Below are 23,030 nucleotides of genomic sequence, written 5' to 3'. Positions count from 1 at the left end.
GTTAGGTGCTTTTAACAAAAGTGCTTGCTAAATAAGTAAATGTAAACGTGACTATTTGAAGTGCTTGAACATTTGTTATTAAATAACTTGCTTTGGATCTTAAAGTAAAACTGTCTTGAAAATCAGAGCACTGTATAAGCATGATCAATGAAAATACAATTTTAGTTGCTCTAGTTTTGCAAATTTCACGTAATTTTAATCTGAAATTTAATTTATATTCAATTCACAAACTTGCATTCTATAACATGTCTGTTTTTAAACAATTTATTGTTGTATTTTTATTTAATAATACAAAATAATAAATAACAATATGAACTATTTAATATTTGAATTATATGCTTTACGTAACATTTGTGGAATTAAAGCACCCATGTCAAACTAAAAAGATGATAAAACTTTATTATTATTTTTTTTTTTTACATATTTAGGTTGTATTTGCACGACCACTTTTGGAGTCGACAAAGCGGCTTTTATTGGTAACGGAAACGGAAGCGACCTTTCTTTTGTATATTTGCGTTTGGGAACGTTATTGGTCTTTAAAAGGTTGGTGTGTGCGCTCTTGGTTTGCATGCTCACATGTAATTTGTGCTAAAATAAAACCTTGCTTGTATCATCCGAAAAACAAAGATTAATATACGAGGATGTTTTTTAGGACCGACTTAATATGCGGATTTTGACGTGATGCTTTGTCGGGTAAGGTGTTGAGATAACCCAGTCATATTTATTTTATATTTAAACTCAATGAGTGAGTTTAACTAATAATTTTTTATCAAAATAAACCAAATGCTAAATGAAAACTTGGTGCAGAGGCAGCATTAGTTTGACAAGAAGGTCCCGGGCTAACGTTAACTGTACCGCTGCATGCACGCGTTCATTCCTGCAGGCTGCAGAATAACGTTTACAGATGCTCGGGCCTGCGCAAACGTCTGCAGTCTGAATATTATACCAAGACGGTATTCATACAAAATCTTTTCTTGTATTTGCTGATTAGTGTAGTCCTGTTCTCGAATGAATGAATATTATAAAAGAGATGTAAGTTATGTACTAACGATCTGAATGAATTGCTTAATCTGACCAAGAATAAATCAGTGTTCTTGCTTATGAAAATCAACTTTGGGGAAACGTTTCGATTGCAGCATTGCATAAACACATTGTGATAACCTTCTCTTGAAGGTGCAAAAATAAAATTTCCATGGTCACTTTATGTATTATATTATACGTATATATTTATTATATTATATTTTACAGACGGAAAACGTCATTTAGGAAAGAGTCAGACTCAGACAATGAATGAAAGTTTCCTTTGTTGTGGTAAAACACAACTAGTAGAACTAGTAGAATTACACAAAGTGACAAACAATACAAATACCTAATCGTTGTTTTTTTCTTTTACAAGCAATTCTTATTAGCATTGCATCTGTTTTTGCTCAAATAAGCTTACACTACAAAGCCCAGGAATGTGGCAATAAATAAAGATTTCACTGTTCTCCCTTTCACTTGTAGTTAAAGGTATAGTTCATCCAAAAATTCTGTCATCATTTACTCACCCTCATGTTTTTCTAAACCATGTTGAACACAAGAGAAGATATTTTGATGAATGATGGTAACAAAACAGTTGACAGTACACATTGACTTCCATAGTAGGAAAAACAAATACTGTAGAAGTCAATGGGTACCATCAACTGTGTGTCATTTATGATGGCCGCATGTTCATTTTGGGGAGATCAATCCTTTTAAACTGCTTTTTACTTTGCCTTGTTCTTATTATGATGCTAACCCCTGGTTTCACAGGCAAGGCTTAAGGTTAGTCCTAGACTAAGACACATGTTTGAGCTGTCTCAACAGAAAATAGCTTGTATTAATATATGCCAGTGCCATTGATTTGTCTCAAGAGAAACACCAATAACTTCTTTTTCTAAGGCATGTTTATAAAAAATGCTTAAACATCTTAATTTAACTAAGGCCTAGTCCTGACTTTGTGTTTTGATGTTAGTGTATGTATGTTCCCAAGGATGCTGTGCTACATCTTATAGCAAAAGTTATTTGAATGTAAACATATTTACTTGGATAACAGGTAAACAGCGGCTGGTGTTCATTAAAGTATTCTAAAGGAATTAGTGAAATCATTTATTAAATCATTGTCCACTATACTACTGAGCTACTATTGTTTGTAATAAAAATTTCAATTTGCTGCAATTCAGAGTAACACTTAAAGGGAAAGTTCACCCAAAAATGATCATTTTCTCATTCTCATGTTGTTACACACCTGTATAAATGTTCTGATGAACACAAAGGAAGATATTTTGAAGATTTTTTGTATCCAAACCGATCATAACCCCCATTAACTTCCGTAGTAGGATAAAATATTACTATGGAAGATATTGTTGCTTGTGAATGGTTTGGTTCAGGTTCATCAGAACAAATAAATGTTTACAGGTTTGTAACAATGAGAGTGAGTAAATGATTAGAGAATTAAAATTTTGGGTGAACTATCCCTTTAATGAATAGTGAATTTCCAAGTATACAAAAAAGTTTATCTTTAAAAATTAAGATTTTTATTTGAACTTTTTTTTACAACTACAACGACAGTGAAATATAATAGATGCATCATTAATTACTATAGGTGAATTATAAGGTTTACATTTTATTCTTATGTGTGTTCTGTGGAATCGAATCCACAACCTTGTGTGCACCTAAAGCAATATGTGATGTTTGTTGCTTACTCTGTTCTATGTTTGTTTAGTTTCAGCTTGAGCAGGATCATGCTTGAAGGAGAGGTTAAGAGTCAAGAAGCTAACTCTGAAGAGACAGAAACCAATGAACATGCTGTAACAAAAATGGGTGATTTACTTTCAAAAGGTCTGTCATTAAGCTCCCAGAACAGAGAAGTGAATGAACCTTCACCTGCCGCCACTGACGTCCTACCTATGGAGAGAGATAAAGGCTCCTGTGAAACAGATGGAAATACATTTCCAGAGCAGTTAAAACCTTCTGATTTGACATCTCCTGAGGAGCGTGACATGGATACTCAGAAATGTTTGGATGACTCTGATGTTCCAACAGAAACAAAAAGATGTTCTGATTGTCCATCCAGCGCCACAGATAATGAACCAACATTAATGAGTCAATCGGGGAAAGTGTCGAACAATAATGAAGGCCAATCTTCAATACTCCATACATCTGTGGAAGATCGGAATACCACACTAGGAAAAGCTGATGACATTGATTGTAATAAATCTTTCCCTGAAACATCTAATTTAGGTGATAGCCAATGCAAAGAAGATTCTGACAAAAAAATCAATGTTGATATTACATATAAAAAAGTTTGCGACATTGAAAACCAAGGAGCATCACAAGTTATACCTTTTACAGGATTGAACCGATTAGATGCAATTTCGGATAATGCCCCTGTAGATCAATCAATAGAGGTAACACCTTCCGAAAATGTATCCCCTTATTCACAAGGGACTAATTCGGAGCAGGACAACCAGAAATCTTTGAGTGAAGGAAGTGCAGAGGATAGCTCTATGGAAATGATAGAAGATAAATCTAAATGTTCTTACTCTTCACGAGGACGGCCACGTAAAAAGAAACAGATTATCAAGTGTGAATATTGTAGTCGCCAGTTTAATCATTCCTCAGCATATATCATTCATCGCCGTGTCCACACAGGAGAAAAACCTTTCATTTGCCCGGACTGTGGCAAAGCCTTTGCTCAAGTCTCCAACCTTCGGTCTCACTCCAGAGTCCATAAATCCAAATGTCGGAATCGGAAATATGCACACAGACCCCAAACCAGAGCTGCAGACTTGAACATGACCCCAGTGGGAATGACTGACAAGCAAGAAAATGATAGTGGTAATCGAGTAGTTTCCTTCAAAAGGAGAAAAGGACGAGGGAGAGGACGAGGGAGAGGAAGAGGGAAACCCCATGCTTGTCCAATATGCAGCAAGGTCTTTTGCTTCAAATCGGTCCTTAAAATCCACCTTCGAATACACAGTGGGGAAAAACCTTACTCGTGCAAGGTGTGTGGCAAATCCTTTACTCAGGCGTGTACTGCTCGCGTTCACGAGAAAGTGCATTGGCACATCAAGCCTTACCTTTGTTCAAAATGCGGTAGGGGATTTTCTCAGATCGGACCATTAAAAGCACACACCTGTGAAGGTAGAAGTCAACAACATGCGACCCTTAAAGATTTGGAATTGGCTGGTCTTGTGTCCTTCAGATGTCACCTTTGCAAAAAAAGCTTCGGGAACAAAGATGAGTATGAATTACATTTGCAAGGACATACCGATACCCAACGTTACAGCTGTAACCGTTGCAATCAAAAGTTCAGTCTACTTTCTGAGCTGAAAACACACTACAACCATTGTGTATACATGCGGGTCACAAAAACAAAGGCTTCCAGCTCCAATTCGGCTAAACGGTTACAACCCCAGTCCTCCCCCACAATAAAAACAGCACTAAAATTGCCAAGGGCAAGTCCAACGTTTCCTTCTGTAAAATCTCCTACCCAAAAAGATATTTCTTTGCCCCAAAAACGGAAAAAATGCCCCTCTCTACTTGCTTGCCCTCCTAAGGTCATGGTTACTTCTGATTATGATCATCAAAACAACCTCTATCCAAACAAATCTAGCTATTTTGTATCTCGGTTCAATGCCATAGACCAAAAAGCAGACCCAAGAAAGTACCTCTGTCCACACTGCGGGCGAATGTTTCGGCATGTAGGCCGGCTAAGAGCCCACATGCTTACTCATTCACGCTGTCAAGTATTCACTTGTGGTAAGTGTAACAGGACTTTTAAAAACTGGAGTAAATTTTGGATTCATCAGCGGTTCCATAGACAGAGGAGGGGACGCTTTTTTTGTCCCAAGTGTGATCAGGGGTTTCGATTCGTGGGCTTGTACAATGAGCATTTGCAAAAACACCCAGAGCTCAATGCGCACATCTGTCAGTTCTGTCCTCACACCTTCTCAACTGCGCAACATCTGAAGAATCACCAGCAGGAATGGCATGGGTCAAGTATGCCTTACATTTGTGACATTTGCGGAAAAGGCTTTGCAAGTGCTGTCATTCTTCGGCGACACAGAGTTGTTCACTGTAGTAACAGTCAGATGGAGACACCTGATCTGCAGCCCAATGTACAACCCTATGAATGTGCTACATGCAGTGCTAGTTTTGAAAACCTGGACTCTCTTTTTCACCATCAGTTCAGCCACACCTCTGAAGATAGAAGGGCAATAGCAAGGAAGCGGCAACTTGTAAGAGATGGTCGTTCTCACATTCAGTTGAATCAATCGCGTCCACACCAACGTCACAGCCGTGACTATTCCTCAAGGCAATCTGATGTTCAGAAATCAGATAATTTTCTTTCATTCTCTCACTCAAATGGAGAAAGACCTCATTCCTCATCACAAATGGGTTCCCTGTATTTACCTCCAGCACAACGGCTGCAGAAAAAAATTCAGAGTCCCACTATGACTTTACCTCATCTGTCATCAGATACCCATTCTATTCCTGATTCTCTGAGTGATGATGTACAGATGAATGAAATGCCAGTACGTGTCAATGACAAATCTTTAACAGTTCAAAAAAGAAACGGTTCAAACCGATCACAATCCGTAATGACGGCAGAGACGACAGCTGGTGACTTAGTTTGTGCTGAATGCAATGCCCGTTTTTCTGACCTTCCTGCATTGCATGGACATTATTTGGAACATGCCAGAGGAGAAATATGAATATTCCCTGAAGAAATATTTTATACTGTTCATTTTTTGTTTAGTGAATGTGTGAGTATAGATTTTGTGTAGGACTGACATTTTTCTGAACTTTTAAACAATGTGTTTATCATGTGATATAAACCTTGCTGATGTTCTTTTTAAATAGAAAGACTCCCATCTGTGTAAAATTGCTCTTTGGATTTGTAGTATTTTATTGTGATTGAATTACTGTCAGTTGATCTAAAGCTATTGCTGGTAGCAAATAAAAGTGTAGACTGATATTGCTTAAATTGATCTGAAAGTCATTTTTATTTTTAAGAAATTCTTTAGATGTTATAAGAATGTCTGACAAACATCAATTTAGCAAATTACAATGTAAAAATAATACAATGAGTACACCATTCATTTTTTATTTTTGCAATGTCACGTAAATGTCTAATTGGAGTTCATAGTGTTTCTGATCCAGGTGGTGAAGTTGCAAACCTTGGCATAAACACCAGGTTTGTTCCTTTGGGCACAGCCATAACCCCAGGACACGATACCCTGAAGCACATTGTTGCATACCACTGGGCCACCAGAGTCACCCTGTAATAAAGAACAGATTCAGCAATGATTGCAACATTCAGTGGCATATGAATGGTCCCTGTTAAATAAATCAACTAAAACCAAACTTAACCATGTCATCAAAATGTTTACCAAGCATCTTACCTGGCAAGAGTCCTTGCCTCCCTCCATGAAGCCAGCACAGAACATGTTGGAGGTGATCTGACCTGGGTAGGCACTTTTGCAGGTGGTGTCGCTCAAGATGGGAGCCCATAGGCACATCAGGCGGCTTGGGTAGTTACCTGAGGAAAAACATTATTTATTAGTTCACTTTTGATTTAAAACCTTTTTATTAAGTTACTTTTCATATAAGATTAATGTCACTTGCTTCCGTTTGCGCTAGTGTTTCCCCATCCAGAGATCAGGCAGTTGGAACCAGAGGCAGCACAGCTCGTAGGCAGACCAACGGTCTGAACGTATGAGTTCAGGGTGGCAGCCTTGTTCAGTTTAATCAGCATGACGTCACTGTCCAGATTGTTGCTGTTGTAACTTGGGTGTCTAATGACTTTGGCAGAGTCAATGAACTGCTCTGTGCCCTCAGTGACATCAATGTTATGCTCACCCATGCGCACCTGGATACGGCTGAACACAGAAACGGGTGTGTGAATATTCATTTATACAGAAAATATTAATTAAACATGAATGACAAACTTTATTTTTAGTGAGTCGTAAGTGTGCACTTTCGGAATGAAATTTATGAAGGACTAAATTAAATCTTGGGTGTTAACCTGGATATTATGTTTTACAAAATGCTACTTTAAATAGGTCCTTTTTTCCTCAAGGTAGGCTTATTTTTGAATGTCCATTTTTGTATGGGCACTCATAAGTGTTTGATACTACCAAAGTTATTAAACACATCCACTGTTACTTCCCAGGAATGTGGTTCAGCGCATTTAACAGGGGCATGTTGTCACATTATGGGTGGTCACACTGGGACTTTGTAATTATATAGTCTATTATGGATGATTAATGGCTTTTTGGTTACATTTAAATACATAATAAATCTGCCAAGCCAACTAAAATATTAAAAACAACCAACCACCATTGCAACAATTTATTGTAATTAACAAATTTTGTGAGATAACAATGTTTAAAACTAGCCTGGGTTTCCTCATGCTGCCTTGCGTGCAAATTTGTCTGGTGTTAGCCAGGCTAGTTTAAAACACATTTTAAGCAATAATATGAGACATGATTTAAGGATATATTTGTAGGACATATTTCACAAAAATTATGTTAATTAAATTTTGAACCAGGTCTATAGCTAAGAAATAACATGATAAAGAAACCAAGCATTTGTGCAAGAGGATTTATAGTTACTGAGATATTTCCAACGTGACAACTACCCCTTCTTGCCATATTTCATGCACACCTGTAAGAATAAAGAATTTCACTTACGACTTGTAGCAGTGAGCAGCAGACACAACCCAGAGGTTGCTGATCAGTGAACCACCACAGAAGTGATAGCCAACGTTTAGAGACACCTGGTATTTGACATTATTCTTAGTGCACTCAAATCCACCAACAATTTTATCATCCTCATCCAGAGGAGCGGCATCTGAGAATACAAAAGTTATTGTTTTAAAGCATACAGTATTTGAATATGTGAAAAAGTTATAGCATACAAAATTATAGTCATAATAACAGAAAATAAATATAAAACATTACTGTTACTGAGCACCTCTATGTAGAATAAATTTCTAAATAATTGGACTATGATTTAAAAAGTAGACCTTTAGAGGTTTGTAATAATTCTTGCCTAAATCTTCCCTGCTCAGTGTACTTACAGGCCACAGCGAACAGAGCCAAAAGAATGAGAGCCTTCATGTTTACGCTACCTGAGTGTGTTCTGTATGTTCTAGGTCTCTCCTTATATACTGGGTCCACTCCACTGCTGGAGATCATTTTCAAGGACATGGATACATTTTTATGCATTACCAAAGTCTGAAATAGCAACAAGCGTGTGAATCCAGCATGTGGTTTGACATGTGCAATAGATTTTCTCACAGACTAATTTTGCAAATAATTTTTAGTTAGGCTAAATAAAAGTATGTTTACATATCATCAACTCTTATTTATATCTTGGAATTACTATTTGTAGTGATATTAAATTATTATTTAATTGCGTATGAATAACAATGTGTGTCACGAGATAAATAGTAAAATATGTCAAATGTGGCCTAAATATTAAAACTCTTTAAATATAAAAAAACTAAAGATTTGGCAGCATATTGTTTTAACGTTCAGTGTGTTATAAATGTAGTAACATTGCTTAACTGAAAATAATTTTGGCAATTTGGGTAAGATCTGTAAATGTAACATTTTATATTTAAAGGTGGTGGGTATACAAAAAGTAGTTGATAAATTTGACTTAACTTGGTTCTTGATACAATAGTAACTTTTTACATGAATTAGTCTACAGATAAATCATTAGCTCTTGTGGGAGTATACATATGGCAGTAGAAGGTCACGCAAAGATTAAAAACTATAATGACTGTTTGGAAAAATATTTATTTATATGACAAAGCATATTTTCACTAAACTCAAAACATGGGTCTTTTTTAAGTCATCATATGTGTAGGCTACAATGCATTTATTTCCCTAAAAAGTTTTAGTCTTTACATTTAGCCAAAAGCCTATAGTAAACTATTTACTGGCAGTTCTATTGTGACAACTGACAACATGCCCCGGCCACTATTGGCCAATACTCTCTTCATTTGTCTAACGGTGAAAATGTTGAGCAGCTTTTTTATCTATACAAAGTTGACTTTAAATAACTATCCTGAAAAATATTAATCGGCGAGTAAATGTAACGTTAAGCCTAAAAGAAAAATTAGCTAGCGTTCATTTACGGTAGTTTAAGTGCAGCCCTATTTATTTCATTTCGATAAAAAAGCTATATGGACGCGATGATTAAACACTGTTTTTAAAGATGCTTTTAGATAAATGTGTTTGATATGTGGTTATTAACAGTCCAAAATACAAAAATCCCACAAGAACACTATCTCACCGTGACGTCACATTCACGCGACGAGATGAGGTCTGTGTACATTTAGGATTTTAAGAGGTTAGCTTCGCTCCTATGCTGCTTAATCGGATTTAACAATTATTTACCTATTTATCACCATTCGACGAGTGAATTCGGACTGTTGTGCTCCTAAACCCATACTGTTTCGTTAAAGTGGTACGTGTCCTACGACAGTTTTTGCATTTGAAGAGCTAGTCTCGGCTAACGTAATTTATGCGGAATGCGCATCCATTGCGGATGTCAGGCAACATATATGCGCATTACTGCGACAAAGGTAATTTTGGCCCTTACGTTCAAGATAATACCTAAATATAAATACTGACTTTAATGTATAAACAGCCGCATTGGTCATGAATTCTTTACATTTATTGTTCTTCTTTTTTAGCCTCTTAATTTTTCAATGTCATTTTTAAACGTATTTCGAGCTTTAAGTGAGCTCTCAGATCTCTTAATAACGACGTAATAAATGAAACGTATACATTATGTCAAACAATGACAGCACGTCGCCGAGTTTCGTTTGTGGACGGAAGCCACAGGTTTGTTTACATGCATTAAGATACAGACAGAAAAGTCACATCTGTAATGACGTGCAATCAGCTCTTTTGTAAAATGGCACGTTAATCTGCTGCTGTTCAAGTATTTTTAGCTGTTTATTACTAAGCGCATCCTTGTTAGACATGACAATGAAGCAATGAGGGACTTGCCATGGCTAGGCATGGTGGCATTTCACCCTTCTTGTGAATGGCATGCTGTCAGGCAGTCAGATTGGTGTGTCAGTAAACTACAACATATCCATGACTGAGTACTACGAGGAGGGGGGTTTGCTGTATGAGCAGTCACCTCCCATGCATATCAAAGTGGAGTCTCCAGAGGGTCCCTTTGGAGGCGGGGTCTCCGAGGATGGTTTTCCCAGAGAAGATGACGATTCGGAGGGAAGCTGTGACCACCAGAATGGAGGGTTGCCTGGCAGCCTGCCTTTCAACGTTGTGGTTGTTCATCCTAACATAGTTGCACCGGGGATGTCTTCAGATGAACTCATCCCAATCGAACAAAGTAAGTTAACCTTTTAAAAGGTAAGTGATTGTAGGAAGTGTTCCTATCAATACATTTTCCCTCACTGACAAATAAGTTTGTACACTTACAGTAAATGTGAATGTTTAAAGTATATCTCAATTAAAGACAGGGGTGTTTCTTCAGCATTCGCCGCAGGAGGTGTAGGAAAAAGGAAGAGTCGCTTTAGCGGAGCAGAGCTGGAGGTGCTGGTCTCCGAGGTGACGCGTTGTGAGGGGGAGCTGTTTGGTCCAGCTGGGAGGCTTCGGCGCCGTGAAAGAGAGCGCATTTGGGCTGGCATACTTGAGCGTGTAAATGCTGTGTCTAGAGTCCCACGCACTCTAAGAGAAGTAAAGAAACGCTGGGATGACCTGAAGAGACGTAATGGTGGTAGACTGGCTGATGCAAGGCACCGTTCCTGCTATCTGCCGTCCAGCCGCGGGGCTGCGATTATGGGAAGGTCTGCTCAACTTAGTCCCAGACTCCAGCAATCACGTCAAAAGCAAAGCACCAGAAGAACAGCAAGTTTTACTTGCTTGTCAGACACTGATCCTGGTAAGGTTTTTGGTGATTGAACCTGGATGTGTAGAAAATTAAAGTATGTTAAACATGGGAGATAGTAAAGATTAACGTACGCATTAATATCAAGCTTTTATCTGTTTTAGTTACAATAGGAGATGGTTCTGAAAGAGATGGTTTTGAAAAAGAAGAAGAAGCTGGTGAGCAGGAGGGCGATGATGGAGATGGTGATTGTGAGGGTGTGGACAACAGCATGGAAGATAAACTGGGTCTAGGCCTGGGCCTGGGAATAGTACCACCTCCGACATCAGAACGCTGGCTACCTCCTTCACCCCTTTACAGTGCACCCTTCCTCAATGGGACCCCTCAGCCAAGCCCAGAACCGTCTTTAGGGACCCACCAGGGCCCACTGGAGCCCCCTCCTCCACGTGGTTCCTGGCTGGAAGATGAACTTCGGGGCCTGGGAGAAGCAGCCATACAGCTTGGGGATCGTATGGAACAGAACCTGCGTGACTTCGGCGAAGGGTTCAGACGAGATATGCGGACACTCGTGGCTTCGCAGGAGGCCCTTACAAATAGCTTGCAGCAGAATAATGTACTCCTGCAACGTCTGTTGGGACTACTTGAGATGCAGAATCAGCAACCTCAGGCTCAGCAGCAACAAATGCCGCAGCAACAACTTCAGCAACAGCACTTGCAACAAGCTACACAGCATCCACAGGAACCTCCACAACAGCAGCCTTATCAAGAACAGTTATTGCAGCAACCGCTGCCTCAGGAGAATCAACACGTAGAGCTGCAAGATCCAGCAACGCTTTCACCTCTACCGCCACCTCCAGATATTTTAGATGGAACCAGACATACTGAACCATTGGCTGACATTGGCGATACAACCCAACGGCCACGTCGTGGCAGGACTGTAGACCTTAGAAGGAGACGCAGACGTTGACGTTGCCATAAGGTGTGGGGAAAAAAATAACTGTATTCGGTTACAGTAAATGTATTTATTTTAAAGCAATGTTTTCTAATACTAACTAGTTGCAGATTGTGCCATGTCATAGCAACCACATTTTGTTATGCCTGTAGCAAATACATAATAAAGTGTGTGTGTATATATATGCATATATATATATATATATATATATATACACACGCATCTTAAGCTCAAAGCTTTATCTTAATTCACTTCTGTACTCTTCTGTTGCTTATAGTAAATTACTGACATTTTACAAATATGCTTGCTTAAGTTTATATATAACAAATGCAAGTTTAGGGAAAAGGTTCTTTTAGCAGATTTGAATTTCTTAAATAAATATGCTGTGGGGAGATTAGTCATATATGAAGGACACTGTCAGCTTTTATTTTTTATCATTTTTATTTATTTAATGTTTTTGATCCTGGGCACCAAGGTTTGGGGCAAAATGACATTTTAACATATCCCTTTTCAGTTAAAAAAAAAACATTCAGATGCTCCTTAAATTTTATTACATAGATTTTCAGTGGAAATACATGTAGTTATTGGAGTTATTTTTTGTAGATAGATTGCCCAACAACTGCATGCAATGCAAGATATTTTGAGAACAAAAATCACTTGTACTTGGGGAAAAAATGTCCATTGTCCATGAACAAGTTTTAATAAAAGCAATCAATACATTTATTACATTTTCCCTATTATACCAGGATTTAAATGTGTATAAAAACATATGGTAGTACAATTATAGCTTGTATTAATGTTTTTCAAATAAAGTCATCAAAATGTTTAATACAAATAAGTATATGTAATAATTCTGTATAGCCCTATTTCTAAAAAAAAAAATATTTTCTATAGGCTTTACTTTTCAGTATGTGTATTGTATGATTATCAATACCTGCGATGCATGCATGTCTCTGTACATTCAGACACGTTCACTGTTATTGCCATTTCTGTTCTAAACGTTCATTACAAATGATTATCTGGAATGGACTGTCGTGCATACGCACCCACGTTATGAATAAATCAGCTAAACCAATAAATCAATATTTATATGTATAGCTAAAATGAAAATAAATCGGAACCATCAAAAATGAGAATAATTCTGTGTCCCTTTAAATGTAGTCGCAGTGGTCGCGTGTGACGTAACGCATGCTTCCAATCAATCGCTCGCTTCCATGTTTTTGTGGGTGGAGAAAAGAGCAAAAAATGTGAAAATGGCTACTGTACGGTCTGAATCCGAGCAACCATTAGATAATGAACTTCAAAACAGCACGTTCACAGCAGAGATACTACAGCATGCATCTGAAACTACAGTTGAACGTAAAGTGGAGGATTGCGTACGCGGCAGCAGAGTTCAAACAACGACAGACAATGATGCTCCGTCTCCACCAGCAAATGAAGATTCATGCCCACATGGCGATACTTCACCGCCAAGCAACAAAGACGCAACGGAATCGTCGTGTAATTTGACAGCTGAGGTGGGCGAGCAAAGAATGGATGTGGATTTGCTAAGCAATGGCGATCAAGCCGTTTCCACTGAGCCTGGAAAGGTCACGTCGGATTATTTGCACAAGGAAAACAAAGGTAGGCATAAATCTGAATCATGTGCAGGCATTAAATGGCACTCTTATGTTCGGTATCGCGCGATTTTGCACTGTTTTACACATATAATTTGTCTATGCAGCGTTTTTTTATTCGGGCAGTAATTATTACTCTGTTATTGGCTTGTTCTAATCCAATCAGAAACACAACCGCTTCTTTAACCCTTTCATGCTTGGAGATCAAGAGAAATTACAAAATCATGCGGTTATGCATATTCTGAAAAACATCACACAATACTGTAGTTTACTTTAGTTTTTACTTTAGTAACTTGTAGTAAACTGCAGTAGGCAAAAAATACATAAAATAGTATAGTTAATACTGTAGCGATAAACTGTAGCAAATACTATAGAATATTACAGTAACATAGTAATTACTGCAGTTTTTAAATGTATTCTCTAGTGTTTTATAGTTTTAACTACCCTGAATTGACGAACTGTTTACTAGGGTAAAGTTCAAAAAGACTGTAGTATCTAGGGATTTTTCTGTGGTTTACTATAGTTATTACTAAAGTGTACCACCGTATTTGTTCATGTAGAAATCTTAAAAAAGAATCTCAAGACACACGTCATGTTTATAGTACGTATGTCACATGTTTAACGTAATAGTTTTAATTGTAAATATTAGAATTTTATAAACAAAAAAGTTTGAGTAATACACACAAAAATAGTTAAGATTAAATTAAAAAAAGTTTTAATATTTAGATTTTTTATAATATATGTTCGTAGTGCTGTTAAACCATGGGTGTGTATTATTTACCACAGAAATAACTAAAAAGTTATTTTAAGACATTTCTCAACCAATCAGAATAAACTACTCAACAGCCCAATTGTATAAATTTAACGCACACACACGCACGCGCTCCCCTCCACACACATTCACCAGTGGATGTAGGGATTGTTAAAGGAACAGTATGTAAGAAGTTTATATCAATTACTCATAAAATGACCCTGATATGTCACTAGACATTAAGAAAACATTTTCATTTCAAATACTTATATCACTGACAACAGCAGTCCGGCCAGGATATTGTCATTTAAAAAGTAGAGTTGCAGCCCTCAACTGATGTTTATGTTGTCATGTTGTGTATTGGCCACCAGTTGGGTGATTGCAGTACCAGTTTTAGCCATAAGTTTTGTTGTTGCAATACCAATTTTGGCCACAATCCTACATACTGTTCCTTTAAGTTGTTAAAATATGTGTTCTAAGAGTTGTACTCTTCTTAGGTTTGAAATGACCCAAATGTGACCTTGTCTGTGAAAACCAGCCTAATATAATTTAGAAATTACAAGCATCAAAGTTTTATTTCAGTTATTGATTTCACATTGATTTCAATCTTTGACATGGTCAATATTAAAGTTCTTTACATTATATAGGATATTTTTGTAGAAAACGGTAAATTACAAAAATTACTTAAGCTATGTTATCACAGGCATGGTCACAAATAGAAATATGAATGACCTATTCTATATTTAATATTTTAATATTTAATATTTTTGGTTTGGTTATAACAGAGCAAGAGACCAGCAAGGAAACAGCAGAAGAATCCAGCCCAAAGGATACCATTGAGGAGTTGGCCGATGTAAGTGAACAAACTGAACCTCGTGGCGAATCAACACAAGGCACGAAAGGGGAGGTTAAGGAAACAGAAGATCCCAACAGCTTGACAAAGGATAAGAGCAACACAGAAGAGAAGGCAGAAGAGGATGAATCTAAAAGTGCTGGGACGACTTCAGCTGTCAAGCGAAGGAAAAGCCGCTTGGAATGTAAAGAATGTGGTAAAAAATTCACTCGTCGGGAAACATACAACCTGCATCGACACTTTCACATGCACCAGGATGAAGAGGCTTCCCTCGCTTGTAAGGAATGTGGCATCACTTTCCAACATCGAAGCGACCTCATTAAACATCGCAGTACTCATAAAGAAGACAGCAAACCTAAATTTGTATCAAATGTCTCCCGTTCACAAATCTTTCGTAAGAGGAGGAGGCCAGTCGAAAAGGTATACAAGAGGAAACCGCGAAAGTATCAGTGTGAGCAGTGCGGTTTATGTTTCTCTACCACAACAAGATTAAAACTTCATGTTTGTGAACACAAGGTGGAGAAGCCTTTTCGTTGCCCGTTGTGCCGCAGGGAATTCCAGTACAGGGTGTCCATAAATGCCCACATGCGGAGTCACTCATTGGACAGTCCGTATCGATGCCTAGAGTGCAACAAAGGCTTTCAAAGTGTGGAAACAATGCATATCCACCAACGATCCCATGCTGCTCTAAAACCATATGAGTGTCCGGATTGTAATAAGGTCTTCAAGCATCGCTATGTCATGGAGGACCACCGACGCTGTCACGCTGAAGAAAAACCACACCAGTGCAACGTATGTGGGAAGAACTTTAAATATGGCAGCCTTTTGCAACAGCATAAGTATCTTCACTCTGGCCAAAAGCTTTACCACTGCTCACACTGCAATAAAAGCTTTGCTTTTGCACAAAACATGCGAGCCCATTGTCGCCAACACAAGAAAATCTCTGATTCTGCTACTTCTGAGGCAAATAATGCCAACCATAAGGTATCTCACGGCAGAGATTTGGGGCAAGTAGGTAAAGAGAACACGAACCGTGATGTCGAGCGCCAGCGCAATTGTCCTCTGTGTCCTCAGATGTTTTATAAAGCGGCCGATTTAAGAGCACACATGTTAATTCATGAAGTGGAGTATGAAAGAATGAGCAATGGTAAAAAGTTTGATAAAGTTTATGCATGTCAGTTTTGTCCGCTCAAATTCACAACTGAACAAAGCTTGCAGTCCCACTCACAAACGCATATGACGAACATACTGGGCGTAAACACATCCCATCATGTTAATGCGGTACGTGATAAAAAAGAGGATGATGCAGATATTGAGAGTGTGTCAGGAGGGGGATTGGGAGACCAGACAGAGAAGAAACCTTTTCGATGCAGAGACTGTGGCAAATGCTTTCGTTACCGATCAGTGTTAGAGCTCCACATGCGCATACATAACAAAGGTTACCAGTGTCCGGTGTGCAAGAAGTCTTTTCGATTCAGCAGCTATTTGCAGCAGCATTCGATAATCCACACGGGTAAGAAGCCATACAAATGCCCGGAATGTGGTAAGGATTTTGCATTTCACCACAACATGAAAACGCACCAGAGGCTGCATCTACAAAAGCCGTTCCGGTGCACGCAGTGCCGGAAGGGCTACAGTGATGAAAGTCAGCTTCAGCGCCACATGCTTTCCCATACCGGTGAAAAGCCTTACAAATGCCATCTTTGTGACAAGAGCTTTTCTTTAGCATACTTGCTCCGTGATCACATTAATACACATACGGGGGAGAGACCCCATCGTTGCCAGGAGTGCCATAAGTCCTTCCCTTGGCTTAGCAGTCTGCTTGTACATCAAAAGATACACAACCGTAAACGGCAAGGTCATGGTCATGGTTATCCTTTGTCTTTACATTCTCAAAGAGGTAGAGTAAGAGAATTTGCAGGTAGTGGCAGGAGAGGTCGGCCAAGGTTTGACAGAGACAGCGGAAGAAGCTTGGCCTTACGACAAAACACTGTTCCTGGTGAGATTCTTTCACAACAGTCGCATGGCTTTGATGCAGACAGACATGAAAGCATACAGCGGAGATCACAGCACTTACAGACGAATAATCAATCCCAGCCAGTTCAGTTGCAGCAAAAATGGCAACTACAGATCCCCTCGCCAGAAGAGCTGCTCCATTCTCAGAAAGGTTTATTAGAATCCCAGTCGACCGATGTGCAGATGCAGTGGCCGGGAAGTCATCTTAAGGCAGCATCTGCGCAACCTCCTAATCATTTTGCAGAGATGACTGCCAACGAACAGGATCGGAAAGCCAAGCATCCTTCTGTCTGGGTGAATACACCAAACTCCAGCCAGCAGAAGACCACTCCAGAATCACCATGCCATGTGGATGGACCTTCTTTACTGGATGTGAAATCACAGTCACCAAGATCCAAGAGTCACCAAAGTTCACCAAACCAGCTACTTAGTATTCAAGACCCACACCAGTCAAGGTGGTCAACACTCTGTGATTCAATACAAACAGCTAAGCCAGAGATCTTCAGTATCTCGGCGGGGAATGACAAAGTTAACATGGATATCCCATCCATAGATGATGTCAGAAAGGAAGATTTGCAAATCCAGAAGTCATCGGGTATGGTGAAAGCAGTAGAAATGGGACAGACTGGAGGTATAATGCAATCCACTGGTGCTTCCGGTTTGCAGAACACAAATCCCTGGGGATTAAAATCATCTTTTGAAATGCCTACAACTGCGAGTTTTCAAGAAATGCCTGGGGATGCATTAGAGACGCATCAAAACCGATTAATCCAACATTTGCCACAGCAGTCATCACAGCAGATACAGCTTCTGCAACAACAACTTCATCAACCACACCTACAGCAGCAGACTCAGATAACTCCTACTTGGGTTAGTGCGACTCCTTCAAACCAGATGGGACCGATGAACATGGCATATACATCAGCCCATTTTTCTCTTGGAGACAGACCTCCATTGTGGGCTTTTCAAACTGCTCCAGTTGTTACCCAAGCCCTCCTTAATGGACCAATTCAACAAGGCCACATCCGTGCACCACAGCATGTAACCCTCATTCCTAGCCAACAGATTCCTCTAAATCAGCCCTCATCTTTCATCACGCCACCTTTTCCTCCTCCAACCCTTAATTTATCTGCTCCTCATCCAATGCAACTTCCAGGTCCACTACCACAAGGCATCTTCTTCACTTCACAGGGCACCATCAATGACATGCCACTCATGCCACAAGTTGGAAATTTACCTCAGTTGGCCCAGCCAACTGAACCACATAAAATTGGCACTAAAATGCCCTTTTCCCCAGATCACTTGTTCCAGTGCATGATCTGTGGTTGTTCTTTGCCCGGAGAGCTAGAATTACAAATGCATTATATGCAACATGCACAGCGAGATGTCTGAATTTTATTTAAAGAAAAAATATACAAATCACAAAAACTGTATCCAATAACACCTCCGTTTAGACAGTTCCTTTGCTGTTTTATTGTACATTGCTGTTAAGCTGGTGGAGTATGTGTTGAAGATTTTTTTATTCAGTCATTAAATTTTCAAGTAGAACAACTCATGTGTTCATGTGCTTTTTTATTCTACAGACCACAAAAATCAAACTATAAATATATTTTTAAAAAAATTATTAACTTTTGTTTTGGTTGATGAACCCCAAAAATCTTTGTCTTATTTTGATGTTCTACTAATGACACAATACAAGTAAAGTTGTATTTCTACTCTCTTAAATGTGTTAAATATGGAATACAACCAAAGAAAAGTATATGTGTGGGCACGGCTTAAATCTTATCTAATTTTTGACTAAACTTTGCCATGTGAAAAGCTTTATATATTTTTCTATATTTCTTGTGTCATTATTTTGTAAAACAAACAGTAATAATGTGAAACCAAAGATTATATTTTTACTATATGTATATGTTTTTATATGGTTAATACTCTGGGCACATAACAAAACGCGCAGTTTTATAGCTGTATACATTATTGATGTCTCCACAATTACTAATAATGAAATCCATGCTTGACTAGTTTTGACTAGTTTACACATTTATTACAGTAAACTTTCTCAATATAAGACATTATAAGCAACTGCAGACAAAATATTTTTGTACTCCACGAAAATCATAAACTTTGAAAACTGTAATAGAAAAAAATCACAGCTCCTTGTTGACTGGAAATCGAAATTAAATGGTTAAAAAGAGCAATAAAAATGTAGCGAGAAATGTGTGAAAGGAAGTAACGTTATGTCATAAGGTAGTGGTTTGGTGTAATATAAAGGAGGATTTAGTAATTTTAAGTATTTAAAGTAGCCTACACAGCACTAAATCAATCTTTACATGAAAACATTAATCATGCTTCTGTACCATGTAGACCTCTAGATAAAAATGTAGACCAAGAAATCTAATTAAAATGATTTTGTATATAGTTTTTTTCTCGACGTGATGCTTCAGAATACATTTCACTTGCCGAAGTGCAAAAAAAAGTTTGCCTGACGACAACCGCTCCAAAATCGAGAGATTACGTTTGCGTTGCGTACTCCAGTCCTGTAGGTGGCGGAAATGCACCGTTTAAGTTAGGTTAACAACCGCCATATATGCCAAAAGAAGAAGAGAATAGTTCCAGGAAGTCTGCAGGAATACTCTGCAGCAAAACGTTTGTGATGAACTTTTATAAGGTAAGACATTTAAAGAATTAGTTGTTATGTAAGTACATCTGAATGAAACGAACTTACGTGCATCAAAGCTCTCTTGTAGATTATTTGTCAATAGATAAGTAGACTTCGGGAATGTTATCAGATAAAAATTATGATAGGGTAAATTATAAAGTTAGAAACAAAGCACATATTAATTGTAAATTCCGTTTCCTTAATACAGTTTAAAATGATTAAAGATCAAACATTTTGAACTTTTGTTGTGTAGACTAGCTCTCTCTCAAGAGCTGTGATTGGACCCTCCAAAAAACCCACCCACTTTTTAAAATTAATTTTCATGACACATTACCAAAACAATTTCTGGCAATGCATATCATCAGTTACAAACAATAACAAATAACAGTAATAAACAAGAAAGGGAACTGGAGGAATACAAAACAAATGTTATAAATAAACAGATTTGTATCAATAAGTGGCCGTAAATAAAAAGACATCTTTCTCTTTGTGTTTTTACTACCTAAATAACAGATCTTTTCACAGGGATATTCTGAACAGAAGAATCACTGGATAAAGTCTGGCTAAAAGCTCACATTCTTGAATGTTCAGGTGCAGACCAGGAGTCTCTGGAGAAAGTCAGGGGAATCCCAAAGTTTTGTCATCAGCGAAGTTGACTGATAACCAATTCTCACTCAGCTATAGTTTTTCCCTTTATGCTGCTAATATAATTATGTGAGCACAAAGAACCTGAGTTAGGTAAGGTAAAGGACATGCTCAATTTAACAAACTGTTATACATTTATAAAAAAATTATAGCACTACTGGAGAATTTTTCAAATCCATATTTTCCAAAATCTATTTGTAATACAAACTTAAAACATATTTTTATAAACAATAATATATACATCCATTTGATATTTGCTGTGCACTTATTTACAGCAATGAATTTTTAATGTATGTTTAATGTGAGAGTTGTCATTTATTTTATTAACTAATTAGTTTGTCAAATATTTTGTTTGTGTCCATGTTGCCCTTGTATAGTATCCACAATGGTTGGCTGTACTGTATTGGGATGTTCCAATCGCTCAGAGAAAGGTGTACGCATGTATGGTTTCCCCACTGACACAGAGAGAAGAAAAAAATGGCTGGTTGAAGTCAACAGGTCCGGACAGGATCTAAATATAACTAAAGATTACAACAATAAAAAAATTTGTGAGGTAATTATCATACTTAAGTGTACTTTATTAAAAATAGGGTCTACCATAACCCAGGGAGGAATATGTACAGTATGTTTGATAATCAAAATGAGTTTTGTATGGGAAGTAATCTCAAGTTATTCTGCAGGCACATTTTGAGGCAGACCAGTTTGTCAAGACCAGAAGGGCCAAGATTAGACTAAAACCAGATGCTGTTCCCACACTCTTCGGCCGGTGTGCTGTGGTCAAAAAGAGAAGGGAAATTGCACCACAATGCACCCCTGAACCTACAAAAATAGACCACGTAAAGCAAAAACAACACATTGCTGCTGATCACAGCTATAGTTTTAAAGCTGAAAAAGGTATAAGTAACTGCAAGTAAGGTATAATTAACTTAATTAATTGTAGAAAGTCATTTTGGATGAAAGCGTCTCCCAAATGCATAGATGTAAATGTAATAAGACAAATCAATGTTAGTTTTTACAGTTGCTAATGCCAGTAAATACTTTTTCATGTTTAACTACTGAGATTATAAGTAACATGACATGTACTTTTTATCTAGAAAATCCTCACCACCTGTTGATTTATGTTTATAGGGAAGTCTTGCTCTTCCAGACATGGTGACATCGCTGACCCATCGCAGCAACAGGCCAAAGACCTCAGTGCAGCATGTAAAGATGCTCCATCACAGGAACAGGCCAAAGAGCTCAGTGCAGCATGTAAAGATGCCCCATCACAGGAACAGGCCAAAGATCTAAATGCAGCATGTAAAGATGCCCCATCACAGGAACAGGCCAAAGAGCTCAGTGCAGCATGTAAAGATGCCCCATCACAGGAACAGGCCAAAGAGCTCAATGCAGCATGTAAAGATGATTTTTTATTTCTTATTGTACATCCTAGTTTATGTTCTTTCCTTTGCCTTACATCTTAGCTCCACCCCCTTAGGATGCAAAATCCGAAGAAGCAAAGCAAGTGAAGTGGCATGTCTTTTCCCTCTATGAATTTTATTGTCTATTATAAAATATCAAAAACCCTTCAAATAGTATGCACATATGTCAGTTACAGTTCATAGCCCAACTTTTAAATAAGATCTTAACCAGGCTTTAAACTGCTCTTACGAGTAGGGCTCTGATCAGGCCATTTTAAGGGCTGTCTAAATCTCAATACTCCAGGTCAGAACTCACCTCGGGATGGTTAGTTAATCAACTAATGTGAAAATTTGCCAAAATATACTATTAAAACAAACAAGACAAACCAAGATGTAGACAAAACAAATGATGTACATTATATCTAAGATGAGTGGAGTTAACAATTTTGAATTCTTTGAGAACAACTTTGTGAGGTGTGTATGATTTTTGCTCAGCAAAATACCCCTGTTTATTAGTTGGGAATAAATCTGGTGGAGTTGAAACATCTGGTGCTCTCAGACACAATATCTTCTGACCCAAATTGATTAGAAACCCCCAATTTTAAACCATCAAGGCATTAAAACAATACACACTATAAATAACACTGAATAAATGTACACAGCATAGATTAATCATTGTTATTATATTTTCAGCAAAACAAAAGGATGTTGATGATGCTTTGGTCGACATGATCATCAAAGATTCACAGCCATTTTCAGTGGTGGAGGATGAGGGATTTAGGGCATTAGTAAAGAAGCTTGACCCAGCATATGTGCTTCCTACAAGAGATGGACTGAAAATCATGGTTGCTGCAAGGTACAGAAGAACAAAGAACTTGACAGGGTCAAAGGAAATCAAGCCTGTTCTTTTGAAATCTTTAAATAAAAATTCATAACACTTCTGTCTTGTTTATTCTATTTTAAAGTTTCATTATTGTCATACATCACTTCACTTTAAAACATAGGGCAATCAAAATGTGTAAATCTTGATTGTTTACAAATCACAGCTGGACCTATTAATGCATCAAAATAAAACTTCCATAGCTTTTGAAAAAAAAATACATTACCCTTTCCTTAAGTGATAACACTATCCTTTTACTTTGCCCGCTTCTTTTTATAGATGGCTTTGATGCATGTATAATTATAAAGAAAATGATGAGTGAGTAAATAATGACAGAATTTTAATTTTTGGGTGAACTA

General features: G+C 37.9%; 5 protein-coding genes across 12 annotated transcripts; 4 read left to right on the top strand and 1 right to left on the bottom strand.

The window, feature by feature from the left end:
* The first annotated feature begins 393 nt into the window (after positions 1-393).
* Positions 394-5,860, top strand: LOC135743305 (uncharacterized). 2 transcript variants are annotated; one of them, XM_065260944.2, is made up of 2 exons: positions 394-543; positions 2,744-5,860. In XM_065260944.2, exon 2 carries the CDS (start codon positions 2,763-2,765, stop codon positions 5,736-5,738), a length of 2,976 nt encoding a protein of 991 aa, XP_065117016.1. In that variant the 5' UTR covers positions 394-543; positions 2,744-2,762; the 3' UTR covers positions 5,739-5,860. The 2 variants fall into 2 exon arrangements, with proteins under 2 accessions (XP_065117016.1, XP_065117017.1); XM_065260945.2 differs by lacking the exon at positions 394-543 and adding an exon at positions 554-693.
* Positions 5,861-6,010: 150 nt separating this feature from the next.
* prss1 (serine protease 1) lies at positions 6,011-8,244 on the bottom strand. The gene is made up of 5 exons (XM_065260946.1): positions 8,108-8,244; positions 7,719-7,878; positions 6,652-6,905; positions 6,429-6,565; positions 6,011-6,305 (listed from the first exon to the last, which is right to left on the bottom strand). Exons 1-5 carry the CDS (start codon positions 8,235-8,237, stop codon positions 6,156-6,158), a joined length of 831 nt encoding a protein of 276 aa, XP_065117018.1. The 5' UTR covers positions 8,238-8,244; the 3' UTR covers positions 6,011-6,155.
* A 1,079-nt stretch (positions 8,245-9,323) lies between these two features.
* On the top strand, positions 9,324-12,570 carry LOC135727686 (uncharacterized). Of its 2 annotated transcripts, none has more exons than XM_065245645.2 (3): positions 9,324-10,401; positions 10,546-10,953; positions 11,064-12,570. In XM_065245645.2, the coding sequence occupies exons 1-3, from the start codon at positions 10,095-10,097 to the stop codon at positions 11,864-11,866; spliced, it is 1,518 nt and encodes a 505-aa protein (XP_065101717.2). In that variant the 5' UTR covers positions 9,324-10,094; the 3' UTR covers positions 11,867-12,570. The 2 variants fall into 2 exon arrangements, with proteins under 2 accessions (XP_065101717.2, XP_065101716.2); XM_065245644.2 differs by having other exon boundaries at positions 10,528-10,953.
* Positions 12,571-12,714: 144 nt separating this feature from the next.
* On the top strand, positions 12,715-18,649 carry LOC135727685 (uncharacterized). The gene is made up of 2 exons (XM_065245643.2): positions 12,715-13,474; positions 15,004-18,649. Exons 1-2 carry the CDS (start codon positions 13,066-13,068, stop codon positions 18,477-18,479), a joined length of 3,885 nt encoding a protein of 1,294 aa, XP_065101715.2. The 5' UTR covers positions 12,715-13,065; the 3' UTR covers positions 18,480-18,649.
* Positions 18,650-19,673: 1,024 nt separating this feature from the next.
* On the top strand, positions 19,674-22,728 carry LOC135728005 (uncharacterized). Of its 6 annotated transcripts, none has more exons than XM_065246107.2 (6): positions 19,676-19,755; positions 20,272-20,484; positions 20,769-20,944; positions 21,072-21,285; positions 21,520-21,738; positions 22,485-22,728. In XM_065246107.2, exons 3-6 carry the CDS (start codon positions 20,777-20,779, stop codon positions 22,724-22,726), a joined length of 843 nt encoding a protein of 280 aa, XP_065102179.2. In that variant the 5' UTR covers positions 19,676-19,755; positions 20,272-20,484; positions 20,769-20,776; the 3' UTR covers positions 22,727-22,728. The 6 variants fall into 6 exon arrangements, with proteins under 6 accessions (XP_065102178.2, XP_065102179.2, XP_065102177.2 ...); XM_065246105.2 differs by having other exon boundaries at positions 20,272-20,489; positions 21,520-21,786; XM_065246102.2 differs by having other exon boundaries at positions 19,677-19,755; positions 21,520-21,786.
* Positions 22,729-23,030: the final 302 nt, after the last annotated feature.

Source organism: Paramisgurnus dabryanus, chromosome 13 (genome assembly GCF_030506205.2).
Source record: "Paramisgurnus dabryanus chromosome 13, PD_genome_1.1, whole genome shotgun sequence".
Taxonomy (NCBI): Eukaryota; Metazoa; Chordata; class Actinopteri; order Cypriniformes; family Cobitidae; genus Paramisgurnus; species Paramisgurnus dabryanus.
Note: the sequence above shows the minus strand (reverse complement) of the source record. Positions and strands in the feature narration are given on the sequence as shown.

Bases quoted from the DNA above. Each gene is read 5' to 3' on its own strand.
- prss1 (XM_065260946.1), bottom strand. From the start codon at position 8,237: ATGTCCTTGAAAATGATCTCCAGCAGTGGAGTGGACCCAGTATATAAG. The intron at 7,879-8,107 runs GTAAGTACACTG...TTGTATTCTCAG, and splicing joins GGCTCTGTTCGCTGTGGCCT to ATGCCGCTCCTCTGGATGAG. The intron at 6,906-7,718 runs GTAAGTGAAATT...TTCTGTGTTCAG, and splicing joins GCTGCTCACTGCTACAAGTC to CCGTATCCAGGTGCGCATGG.
- LOC135727685 (XM_065245643.2), top strand. From the start codon at position 13,066: ATGTTTTTGTGGGTGGAGAAAAGAGCAAAAAATGTGAAAATGGCTACT. The intron at 13,475-15,003 runs GTAGGCATAAAT...TGGTTATAACAG, and splicing joins TTTGCACAAGGAAAACAAAG to AGCAAGAGACCAGCAAGGAA.
- LOC135728005 (XM_065246106.2), top strand. From the start codon at position 20,777: ATGGTTGGCTGTACTGTATTGGGATGTTCCAATCGCTCAGAGAAAGGT. The intron at 21,286-21,519 runs GTATAAGTAACT...TTATGTTTATAG, and splicing joins TAGTTTTAAAGCTGAAAAAG to GGAAGTCTTGCTCTTCCAGA. The intron at 21,787-22,484 runs GTAAAGATGATT...TTATATTTTCAG, and splicing joins CAAAGAGCTCAATGCAGCAT to CAAAACAAAAGGATGTTGAT.
- LOC135727686 (XM_065245644.2), top strand. From the start codon at position 10,095: ATGCTGTCAGGCAGTCAGATTGGTGTGTCAGTAAACTACAACATATCC. The intron at 10,402-10,527 runs GTAAGTTAACCT...TCTCAATTAAAG, and splicing joins ACTCATCCCAATCGAACAAA to ACAGGGGTGTTTCTTCAGCA. The intron at 10,954-11,063 runs GTAAGGTTTTTG...TATCTGTTTTAG, and splicing joins CTTGTCAGACACTGATCCTG to TTACAATAGGAGATGGTTCT.
- LOC135743305 (XM_065260944.2), top strand. From the start codon at position 2,763: ATGCTTGAAGGAGAGGTTAAGAGTCAAGAAGCTAACTCTGAAGAGACA.